This window comes from Stylophora pistillata, chromosome 9 (genome assembly GCF_964205215.1).
Source record: "Stylophora pistillata chromosome 9, jaStyPist1.2, whole genome shotgun sequence".
Lineage (NCBI taxonomy): Eukaryota > Metazoa > Cnidaria > Anthozoa > Scleractinia > Pocilloporidae > Stylophora > Stylophora pistillata.
The window spans coordinates 2667701-2680200 of NC_142527.1; the positions used below are offsets into that span (position 1 = coordinate 2667701).

Sequence of the window (12500 nt, forward strand, 5' to 3'; positions counted from 1 at the left end):
ACATCACAAACTGTCGTGTGAATCCGGATTCAATAAATGGCTTAAAGTGAAATACACCTTCGAAGGCAATAAAGCTAACTGTCACTCTACCATAAAAATAGCATTTTTCGGTGCTTATCCTCTGGTGCGCGGAGCTAGAAAAAGTAATGCAGCATTTTTTCGAGCTCATCCTTTCGCGAGTGACTCACGAAAGAAGCACTCATCATCTAGCGCGTCGATCCTAATAGAATAAAGTGTGTGTGGGGGGGAGGGGGAATTGAAAGAAATAACGCAGTATTATATTTTTTTTTTGCGCTCGTCCTCGGTTTCTTATGATTGTTTGAAAAATTTTGTACCTAAATACGTCATTACCTCGTCATGTATAGATAGTGCAAGGTAAAGAAGCTGCACGCTCCACGCCATTCGAGATTGAGATGGTGACTTCGACGTGTCATAATAACATTGTGAGGTGGCTCGGATCAGTGTCAGTATCCGACCAACTGCACACCCACCCCTCCCCTAAACCAACAACAGTCAACTGATGACAACTCAGGGTTAAGGGGGAGGGGTGGGTACGCGGCTGCTCAGATACTGACATATATCCGGAGGCTCTTAGTTCACAGAACTTACAGTGAAGACACGATCAAACGGCTGTGAGGAAGCAGCAGAAATCTTTGCGATGGATCTCAACGAATGCTTGGCTTGACAAGGAGTTCCCTTTAAGGCTAATTTGGACAAGACTGGATGATAATAATTCGCCAATGACTTGTTCACTTTTTCAATACCATCTCCGGTCAAGGCAAGCATCTTTAGAGAGTGGTCAACTATTTCTTGATCCTTGTTTTTCAGAAAGACCAGCACCTGTTGAAAAGTGTCGTCACTTTGAAACTGGGAAGGAAAGACACCAGCCAGACCCTAGAAGAGATTCGGTGAAATCTAAGTTGTAATTATCCATTGACTCTTTTAAACTCTTACATCAGTATGCATATTCTCTATACTGTTCTCTACACATTTCCTAAGTGCCGACAAGGAGAATTTGTTTAACAATCTAGTGCTTTGTTAGTTGGTGATCATTTCCTTCATTCCCGTGACCTAAATGTGTGATTCTGAGGTGATATTGTCAAGAGAAGTCAGTTGCTAGCCACTCGTTGGAGACAAAGAATGAAACCTTTATACCAAAACAATTATATAAAAATTTGCAAATTAGGGCAAATCAAGACCTTACTTCCCTTCAAAGTCTCACAACTTTTTAAAAAAGCATTTTGTTGCATGTAATATATCATTTGTGAGATTACAGGCTATGAAACCTACGCAGAGATAACTGAAAACCAACGCAGCAGTCAAAGGTCAATCACGTGTAGGTGGGCAGCTGCGCGTCCATTTCTCACGCAAAATATGCGCGAAATAATTGAATGTTCATGGAAACTTGCAAACGAAACACAAGTAAGGTGAAGGAAAAATTGAGACTTTTCGAACGCGAAGCTTATTGAAATACGGGTAACCTTTTGATTTAACCTTTTGTTTTGAGCTTTACCAAAAGAGTTATACCATTTCAAAACACCGAGCATAACTGAATTATGAAGTTGTTTGTAAATCCTGTGCGACAAATTCGACAGCCTGAAAAAAAGGTCTCTTAGACATTACAACGATCGCACATGCGCAGACGTTTGACTACTGTATTTATTAGAAAACCACGTGCCTTACCAACAACAGTGCCAGTCCCTTTTTTCCAACAGCATTCACTCCTGAACTCTCATGCCACTCGTACTCATCCTCATCGTCATCATCAGCGAGCCCTTCAATTGCATCCTTCACCAATTTGAACAGCGCCTTGATGCACTGTTCATCTACCAGAAGAGGAGCGGCACGATCCAAGAGCGCTTTGAGCGTCTCTAGAACAGGATGCTTAGAACCAAGCTTAACGACAACGTCACTCTGCCAAATAGAAACAAGAGGCGAATGTCACCGGACAAAATTAATGACCTATACATTAGCAACAAAATTTGGTAGATTAACTACAAAAGACAAGTAAAAAAAGAAGGTACAACTTTTTACATTACATGAACAGCAAACAGCGGTCACAAATTGGCAATTTTTGTCAGTGTTCCTGCAGTAAGACCCTTTTTGTGGAGTAACTTTAATTGGTTTGACTCCATTAAATGAACTTACCACTGCCTTGAAAACGTTTGAACACCCCACATTGGGGTTAACACATGTCTTCAATAGTTCTCTTAAGGTGGCCTCCTTAATCATCCCTCGCAGTTTTTTGAGATTTTCTTGAAATTTAAATGCATCTGGAAAAGCTCCTAATAGTGCAAGAATACAGAACACGACTTTTATTAAAAGAGTATAGTTAGAACACAAAAATAACCCAAAAGATGTTTGATGTTACTTAAACAAAAACAAATTATCAGCCTCTTGGCTCTTCTCTGAATACTTTTTATCACTCAAGAAACTACTTACTTGCAAGGGAGATAATCTTTGAGAACACCAGTGTCTCATTATCCTGTGACTTTGAAGGAAAATAATTAAAGAAACGGTTAAACCTATCACTCCAAGGAACCACAAGAGAATTCTCTTCACTGTCTATCAAACATTTCTCATAATTACAACTTTGAGAATTTAGAGTTACATCAAACAAAAACCCTTAGTTGATATGAGTATTTCTTCTCCTCTCCTTTCTGCTCAAAAATCTACTGATGTTGTTAGGAGAAGTTTTGTTTTGATCACTCCCGGGAGAGAGAGAGCATTTAACCAGTAGAGGCATGATGCCCTAACAGGGATTGTAAAAAGGTCTTCAAGTAAGCATGGCATGATCTTTCTGATTGACAAAAGGGTGTGGTTAAGGTACTGGGTGTAGCTATAGGGTGTGGTACTTCCTCAAATAGGTCATGGAAATCAAAGGCCAGGTACCTTGATCAAATAGGCGACAGAGCCAAATTACTTTGTGAAGAAATATGAAAGAGTTATGAAAATTATCCAATAGCAAAACACCACTGAGAAAGTTTACCTTCTCTTCTGTTGATAACTCAATTAGATCTGCTATGTCTGAACGCACCCTGAAAAAAATATAGGATCTTTTTTTGTCGTAGTTGTGTATAAGAACGTTTTACTAACAAAGGTACAAATGAGCTCAATGTTGGAGTAACAGAACAATAATAACTCACTTCTGCTGACAGGTCAAAATTCCATGAAAAGCACTAGATAGTAGAAAAGAGAAAAGGCTGTCGGTAAATGGCTCTAACTGGAATTTAACATTTTTGGTAAAAGACAATTGCTGTTAGGGGGTCACGTGGCACGAGATAGGAATATTAATTGAATGTTGGAAACAACAAATACACAGATAGTGGAATAGACAAACAGAAGAACAAACCAACATACATGCATGGGTGGGAGGGGAGTGGCAGGCGAGGGGGAAAGGGGACGAGTGGGGGGGTAGTGAAAATGTAAGGACAAGAAAAGGAGAAAAATTGTAGGTGTAAGGGGGTGAATAAGAAAGAGATGGGGTAAAAAAAAAAAAAAAAGAGGAATGGAGAAGACTAGTAACTTGGTAAAAGAGACAAGTTATATTTCCAGAAATTAGATGATTTACCTCACTGCTGCTTCATCAAGTTTGCAATAAATATGCAGCAATCTTTTCATCTTTTGGTCAGCCTCTAAACTGACTGGCACTAAGCATCCGATTAATATTCTCTCCACACAAAGTCTGTAAAAAAGGTGACACAGATAGAGATATTTCAGTACATTAACAAACCCAAAGGTGACACAGATAGAGATATTTCAGTACATTAACAAACCCAAAGGTGACACAGATAGAGATATTTCAGTACATTAACAAACCCAAACGGGACACAGATAGAGATATTTCAGTACGTTAACAAACCCAAAGGTGACACAGATAGAGATATTTCAGTACATTAACAAACCCAAAGCCCTCCAAATGGAAAAGGGGTCATACGATTGGGAAAACAGTTTTCTTTCCATGCAGTTTACCTGTGAATTTGGCCAGGAAAATTGTACAAAGTAAACAGTTTGTTACTCTTATCTTTGTCTTTTTCTGTTCGTTTGTTTATTTGTTTGTTCTACTTCAACCTGAAAAAGCCTCAACTTTAACATTGCTGAGGTAAAACATGCCATCATCTGGCATAATTTTAATTGAAATTACTCTTGTCCCCGTCTAATAGAACAGTTTCGTTTGAGTGTCAAAAGTAATCCAGACTTGCTTTGATTGTACTATGTTAAACAATAAGATTTGGTTAAAAAAATTTGCACCACCTTCGCAAATAATAAGACACAAAGCTGAAATCAATCTCATTATTGCAGCTTGCATTTTCACTGCACTGCAGGCAGTTTGCTTGTTTTCCCTTAAAGTTTTCACTGTTTTTAGATGCTAGGTTTGTGATTACTTGGGTTTGGATTTTATAATGCTCAATCAAAAAAATAAATTCCATCTCTTCATGTTCTAAGTTAGTCTTATTACCTGTTTTCTGGAGTGTTCAGATAATAGCAGTGAAGTAACTTGCTTGGAACCCAAGATAATTTCTTTGCTGCTGTTCTGTTTGCAGTAGCCCTGAGTATAGAGGCAAACAACACACTCTTAATAAACAACCAATCAACATAAAAAAACCACACAGAGACACTTATTATTAAATAAGCAATTAAAAATTATTCGACTACTGACCCTGTTGTCATTTTCTTGTACAATTTTCCGAGACACATCATTGCTTCCCTCCTGACATGCCACTAATCCAATCAGGAAAAAAAAAAATTGAAAATAGAAGCATTAATGGTCATGAACAAATGGTACTTCAGGGCAATTGCTGTTACGTTACTGCAATTAAAACCTTGCAACTGAATAAATGGAATCCTACCTTCTTATCCCTAGTTCTCTCACACACATCATTGAGAAGCTATGAAAACAAAAAACAAACAAACAAACAAAAAAAAAACAAAAAAAAAGAGAAAGAACAGACATAAATATGCCTCAACTTGTTGACAAACCCTAGCTCTTGTCTTGCAGAGACATATTTCACCCTTTGACCTCAAGAATGACTAGCATCTAATTTCTCCTTACAATATCACCCCTGAATCACACATTTAGGTCAGGAGAATATAGGAAATGATCACCAAACAAAAGATGCTTTTGATTGTTAAACAAACTCCTCAAGTCAACGCCTGAGGAAATTCATAGAGAACAGTATGAATAATTTGCATAATCTTTAATCTTTAATCTTTAATATTATTTTCTTTATTTATTACACGACTCGGGCAGTCAGAGGGCCAATAACTAAAATCAACCAATCAAAATGTTCTATTGCCGGTCAATATTCTCTAAGTATTGGACCTGGCACTGTCCCGAATGATACTACACTTGTGTCCCTTTGAACTTCAGTCGTGTAATAAATCTCTTATTAACCAAGCTTGCTCGGGACCGTACTGGAAGAATCGGCCCTCGGTCTTTTTTGTACGGACCTCGCTGCGCCTGGTCCATACTGTCAAGACCTCAGGCCGATATTCTCCCAGTACGACCCTCACGCTTGGTTAATAAGATATATACAGCGCCTGGTCCATAGGAAGATGCTCCCAAGTGCTTTACAATAATAGATGTTAAGGGTTAAACCTTTTGCATTCTGCGCACCTTGACTGCACTGTGAGTCAAAATTGACCAGATATTAGCACAGACTTAGTCAAGGTTTCTTTTGTTCCTAATGTTAATCTTCAATGAGGATATATACAATTTTAGTAGATAAAAACAATGCTTCCAGGGCTCAACAATAATGGTAGCCCACTAGTCACAGACTAGTAGAAATTCAGTTTTGGCTAGTGGTTTTCAATTTCCACCAGCCAATTTGGCTTGTAAACAGACTGAAATTGTCGTAACATCTAAAAAATCTAACATGTCACTAGCCACATGGCTAGTAAGTTGGAAAAATTAGTGTCGAGCCCTGGCTTCTCTTCCTCTTTACCGACATTCTCCCCACAAAAGGAGTATTACCTGATCAGAGACACCACTGATATTTTCTGCAGCTGCATCACAGATAGTAATGACCACTTCTTGTCGAACCCTCTCATCAGGGTCACGTTGTCTTTCGTGGAGTTTATCTTTCGTGCAAAAATAAAGCATAAGATCCCTTAAAAATTCATTCATTCAATCAGCAGAGTTTGTATGTAATTGCAACAGACATTCTGTTATTCAAAAAAAAAACTGTGCAACAAATTGGACTGATAAATTGATCAATTATAACACCAACTGGGAGATAATAACAAATAACAGTAGATGCAATTAGAAATCCCTTGCTAAATAAATGTTTCGTGACTGCTGAATAAAGGTCAACAAATGGCCAACCTTTGCTGAAAATTCAGTCCCCAAAAGATTTTCTCCTTCCCATAGCAATCAAAACATTTGCACCTTAGAGTGCTGGTAGAATGAACACAGTTATCACAAAACGAAGTTCCAAGAACATTTTTAAACCAACCACTTATATCTGCCACCAGGTCAGGGTGATCTTTCAAAAATTCCTTGCATCTTTTTATGCATTCCACACGTACATCCACATTAATATCCACAAATCTAAAAATAAACAGTAAAAAAAAAGTTGAAATGTAAAAAACATGTCCAATGACCCTTCATACAAAAAATATGCTCCAACCATGCTTTTCCACCCTTGTGTCAATAACAGATGCAGATCATAATTAAGTCTTACATTACAAGTATAACCATAGATGACATCACAATACAATATCAACTAACAAGGCAGAGAATTTCTCTCAACTTTGCAACTCTTCAAATCACTCCATTTTGAATTCTGGGCCAATAGCTGCCAATGCACACTAATATTACTAATTATTATATGGTTGTGTCTCACAAGGACTGGGAACTACCGAATTCCCGAATTTGATTGGCTGAAATCAATATTGAAAGCGGTCTAGATTTTCCCATCTAGACCGGCATCTAGACCAGTCTAGAAAAAAAAGGTACAAAGAATATAAAAAATTGGCATAATAAGACACAGCCATATAATAAACATCTTATCAACCAAGCTAGGTCAGTCTGTATGGGAGAATCTTGACCTCGGTCACTGGGACAGACCTCACTACATTCGGTCTGCAATGGCGACCTCAGTCAAGATTCTCCCATACAGACCTCCCGCTCGGTTAATAAGAACTAAATGAAGCTATCCCCACTTCACTCTCAGAGGGGACACTAGTCCGTTCCAGGTCACCACGGAGTAACATGTCAGGTACAACTGTAATTTAGATAGGGTCAAACATGTCCTTCTTTTCTTTTTTTTTTTTTCAATTTTCCTTCAGACCACTTGAAGCTAAAATCAGCAATTTTACCTTCCCAGGTAGGAGTTCCACAAGGCTTTATTTTGAGTTGCTAGTTCAGAGTCCTGCTCAGAAAACATCTGGCCAAGTAATTCAGTGACTGACAATCTCTCCTCCACATCCTCACTCTGCAAAATTTTTAAGCCCAAATGCAATTACTACAGACATTGCTAGGGTTACCAGACAAATTATTTCAAGCTTTGTAACTGAAAGCAATGTTAAAAATTCAAGTATTTGGCTGCACTACAGGGAATTAATTTTTCTTGGATGTAAATCATTCAGTAATCTACCAAAAATTTACCAATCTATGTATACATTAAGACTTTGGGCGTAAGTACCTCACCTAAATTTAAAGGCCATTTTAACTTTGTTTGAACTTCCTTGTTGTCTCCATAGGAAATGTCTTTCATGATAGCACCAAATTTTTCATTGCCAAACTCCTCATTGCAAGAATTGCAAAGTGATTCACTGACACTACAGGAAAGAATTACTTACAGATGTCTCAAACAGTAACAGATTACACAAGAAGAAATTACCTTCAATTTAAACTCCAGCTGGGGAACCACTGAGAGCAGCACACTTGGACAAATTCTGTTCAACTCCAATATAAGGTCATAAATATTATCTGCTAAAATACTGTCTGCTGTCTTACCAAGAGCCAAACTGCTGTTGAAGAACTTAAAAAAAAAAAAAGTGGGCTTGGTTATAAAAAAGTTTCATTTGTTTAACCTTTTAATTTTATGAATGGGTTACAAATGCTTGCTTTACAAAACTCTCTGCTGCCAAGTGCCTTCATGAGCTTCCTTTTTACTGCTCTTTCCTGTTCTGTCTCTTACATCCCTACTAAACCCCAATCTCCCTGGCTGCTTCCCTGTCATTCGTGTCTAGATTATACATTCAACACAACCTAAAACATTGGTGAATTGGAAATTTCATAATCTAAGGGGTAAAACTAAATGTGACACATCCATGGAATAACTTCAAAGAACTTTCTTTTAAAACTTGTTAAAAATTTGTATCTGCAACCCAATTCCTGTCCTCCTTGGGGTCCTAAATTAATAGAGACCATTTAAGCTTAGTTCAAGTCTTACCCAAGAACACCAAAATGTGCTTTAGTATTATTGATAAAACCAATATCCTCTCACCATTTGCAAGTAAGGCTCTAAAGAGGAGGATGTTCTCTTGATGAACTCACAGGTAAGTTTATAGGCTATAATGTTCTCACTCTGGAAGTAAATAGGAAATATTTATCAAATCATAATTAATTAAACTGATAAATCATAACAGAACCTGGAGATTGGTTTTTGGTTAGGTTCAAGAGTTTTTTCCTGGCCTCTAGAAATCTCTGGCTGAATTTCTAGACCTGTAATCTTTAAGGAAGATTAAATATTTTAGGCTGCAAATCTTTCATTTGCAAACATTTTAAGATATGTAAAAGAACAAGTCCAAAGCACCATGGACAATAATTATTCACACTTCTCATCTAAATTACAAAAATAAAAGCTACACAAGAACCAATTGGTTACAAAACTAACAAATCTATCTATTTAAAAATTTCCAAAGCATAGGGAAAATAATAAAAATTAATGAAATAAAACACAGACAAACAATCTGTATAGCTAAATGTATTTAACTATGTTATACTGGCTATAATTTAAATACTTTATAAAAAAATTATAGCTGTACTGATATGTAAAAAAATTAATGTGAAGAAACTGACCCGCCATAGAGCTTACCTTTTGTGGTTCCACTATGTTGATAAGTACTGTGTCTAGAAGCTCCTGGGGAATGGAGTCCCCCTCTTGAATAATAGGACACATCACATCCAGCATAAAATTCTGAATTTTGTTTGAATGGTTTTCACTAAAAACAGAGTTGTAGTGTATTAGGACCCAAACTCCTCCCTCACCCCCCCCCCCCCCCCTTGGGGGACATGTAAGGCCTGGTTGTGGAAGTGAAAAGAGAGTTGTGCAAGCAGAATTAAAATGTTGTGGTTTGATATATAGTCCATAGCAATTGTTATTATTTACCGATGAGATCGGTCACAACAAGAGTTAAATTGGTAATAAGTAGGAGCAAGTCTAATCAACTCTTAAATTCCTAACATCTGATAAATCAGTCCTTTATACTGTGAACATTTTGGTTGCTGGGGTGACTACAAATAGTCTTCAGCCACTAAATTTGCTGAACAAGCACTGGAAGCCACTTGGGACTCGGGTGACCTGTGGCTAGAAGGCCATGAAGTAAGTTGTAACATTTTTTAGTTATTTTTTTAAAAAAAATAACTATATGTTAGCGTATAGATTGGTGTATTGTGGTGTGGTGTAGTGTAACCCGATCAGCGCAATTTGGTGTATCTCTAAGCAATCTGATTGGCGCATCTTTTTTTTGGTGTATCTCAACGCAATATGATTGGCCTAATTTTTTGGTGTATCACAAACCAATCAGATTGTAGTATTTTTCAATGTCGCACCAATCAGAGCGTTCTTGCTAATTTGTGGTTTGACAGGTTTAAAAATTTCAGCGAATCAACACCTGAGTCGGAGAGAGCAGTTCGCGAATTAAGGAAATGTATCAGTCGTGTTGGGAAAGTGGTGGAGTTGTGATCGTTGTACAACTATGCTTATTCCTTCTGAAGGAGACTGAGTGGAACATGAGAAAAAGTTTGAATCAAATATTACTTCAGATGTTGATAGGAGCAACTTCAGGATATTTCATTGCTATATATGAGTTAATCAGCGATTCCAATTTTGAATTTCGCTCAAGGAACGAGGTAAGATGACATCTACAAGAGTTGTAAGATCATCTATTCAATGTAATGGCTCATGTCCTTCGTGAGGATTTTATCGCTCTGATCTGTCTGGATTTGAAAGGTCGTCAGGGAACTTTTCTACCAATTAGCGAGTTAAAATGAGCGTGTTTTGTGTACCAGTCCTTCACTTATGACGCACACACCGTCAGATGGAGGCCTAACACGAATTTAGCACTATAGCGTGTTGTTTTGGAAGGTCTAGTTTTGCTGACTCTGGTAAAACTTGCGCACGACATTTGCATAAATCATATTTGTGCAAAAAGATGACTGGTAAAAGAGCAACCATGTTTGCCATGTGGTTGCTCTTTTAGCAGCAGTTGAAACGACCACCAGGTTACGTTTACTTTCTGTGTCGACTGCCATGTTACATATCAGTTTCTTTGCTTCCAAAAGTTCTCCATGAATTAAATATTGTTTAAACAATACTTTCCCGTTACAATTGCGCATTACTTTTTACTCGCCGGTATGGATTAGACTTTCTTAGATGAAATGCCATTTTTCAGTAAACAACGTAAATTTTATGACATAAATCTACCTCGATGAAAAATATTTCACAAGGGACAGAATGGTACGGTCAGTTAATTTTCCATGCAACTCTCATGTGTTTAGACGTTTTCTACCAATAAAATTCGCTTATAGCAAACCTGGACTTTACCCCATTGCATGTCAATTTTGCTGTAAACAACCTGCATTTTATCACGTATTTCGCACGCACAGGGCAAAGTCCAGATAGGAAACAACCAATCAAGTAGCCCAGCCCACCTTATTATCCTTTGAAGAATAATACTTTCTCCTGGTTCAATCTACTTTCACTAGTTCGAAGAACGGAGACCGGAGAATATCTTTGTCCAGAGGCTGTAAGAGATAGAATAGAGCTTTCCACTGCAAAATTATATGGAAGAGTATTTTGAGGCAACCATCTGTTACTGAACAAGAAGCTACACGGAGCCTATATTTGGGCCGGATTTGTGGATCAGCAGATTGAATTGAATTGGTTCGAACTGAGGGCTTTCCTGTTTTAGCAAAATCGCTGTAGAGTGCTTTTCATGGTTTGATAACATGGAGAGTTATGGAGACTAAGACTTCGGAACAAGTTGATGCCATCCATGACAATTTGGAAATACTAAAATCGCCAGAAGAAAGGTGGGATCACTCATTAAAAATTTGCATTTGAACGCGATGACTTTGTTTACAAGAATTTCTCTTGCTTACATCTAATAACAAACCTTTGAAGTGTTTTTTGCCTCGGAACGATATATCACATAAGGTATTTTATAGACCTCAAGTTTTTTGACTCATTGAAATTAAAAGTACGTATGTGGCAGTGACTTCCACAAGTTTTTTTTTTTTGGTCTGAAAAGTATAATTGTTTTGTCCGCAATATTAATTTACGGATGGATTCAATCGCCAGTGTTTACATGTTAAAGATGATTGTATTAATTAATCGAATTTAAACAATCGGCCAAAACTTTTACTGTTCCCAAGGGTTGTTGTTTTCATCAGTACTTTGACAATAGTAGTGATTCACGGTACTAGGTTTGTACTTTAAATAAATATATTTAAGTTCACTCGAAAGATGAGTATAAACTGTAACAAGCTTATCGTTGATGCGCGGCCAGACTTCAAATCTGACTGACACTCGATGCCAAAACTCAACCTCGTTCTCTGGATATGTCCACCACATTACTTTACGCTAATTTAAAAACTGCGCACTATTGTGCATTTTCTTGCACAGGAAAAACCAAATGGAATCTCTGATTCTGGCCCTTAATGGTAAGAATAATAACTAGGGCTTTGCCTCTGACGAAGGAACGGCAATAAGCACAATTTTCACCTGCGAGCAAGTCGTTGTTTGGTCTCTTCATGCAATGTCGGAGAGAGAGAGAGAGCGTTGCGTGACAAGTTCAAATTAGGGCTGTGGAGGGGACTGCAGGAAACATTGAACCAATGCAGTTTATTTTTGCCAAAAATTACTCAGACACCAGCATCAGTTATATAGTGTCCTGTTTCAACCTACGTATCCCAAAAAAATAACTCCTGCATGCGTAGCATGCCTATGTTTATATCTTAGTTTCCATGGCGTGAATCCAAAGCGAGGAAAACATTTTCATAAAACAACTAAACAAAGCTGATCATCACAAGCTTAGCGGGCTCTTCTAGTCAGCAGTCATTGCAAAAAGTGCAGGCTCATGTGGAATATTGCAAGTTTCTCATAGCTGACATCTTTGGCTTCTCAAGAAGTTTAGCAGCTACCATTACATTGTAACAATTGTTGTCTAGCCTTCTCTCAAACCAATCCTTTCTCTGTTTTTTCCTTCTTTAAATCTAGTAGGTATTGATGGGTTCCTACAATGGGAACTTGTGGCCAGGTTTAGGAGAT

At 37.7% G+C, this 12500-nt stretch overlaps 1 protein-coding gene across 1 annotated transcript in view; it reads right to left on the reverse strand.

Moving 5' to 3' along the window:
* Positions 1-12500, reverse strand: part of LOC111327290 (sister chromatid cohesion protein PDS5 homolog A-B) — a 34663-nt gene that overhangs the window by 10728 nt on the left and 11435 nt on the right. The window contains exons 5-20 of the mRNA XM_022931436.2: positions 9045-9171; positions 8454-8534; positions 7845-7985; positions 7321-7436; positions 6456-6550; positions 5975-6081; positions 4851-4889; positions 4661-4722; positions 4460-4549; positions 3572-3685; positions 3147-3179; positions 2990-3038; positions 2443-2491; positions 2149-2285; positions 1684-1914; positions 610-894 (exon numbers count right to left, since the gene is read on the reverse strand). Coding sequence (XP_022787171.1) covers positions 610-894; positions 1684-1914; positions 2149-2285; positions 2443-2491; positions 2990-3038; positions 3147-3179; positions 3572-3685; positions 4460-4549; positions 4661-4722; positions 4851-4889; positions 5975-6081; positions 6456-6550; positions 7321-7436; positions 7845-7985; positions 8454-8534; positions 9045-9171 — 1756 coding nt within the window. The remainder of the gene's footprint in view (positions 1-609; positions 895-1683; positions 1915-2148; positions 2286-2442; positions 2492-2989; positions 3039-3146; positions 3180-3571; positions 3686-4459; positions 4550-4660; positions 4723-4850; positions 4890-5974; positions 6082-6455; positions 6551-7320; positions 7437-7844; positions 7986-8453; positions 8535-9044; positions 9172-12500) is intronic.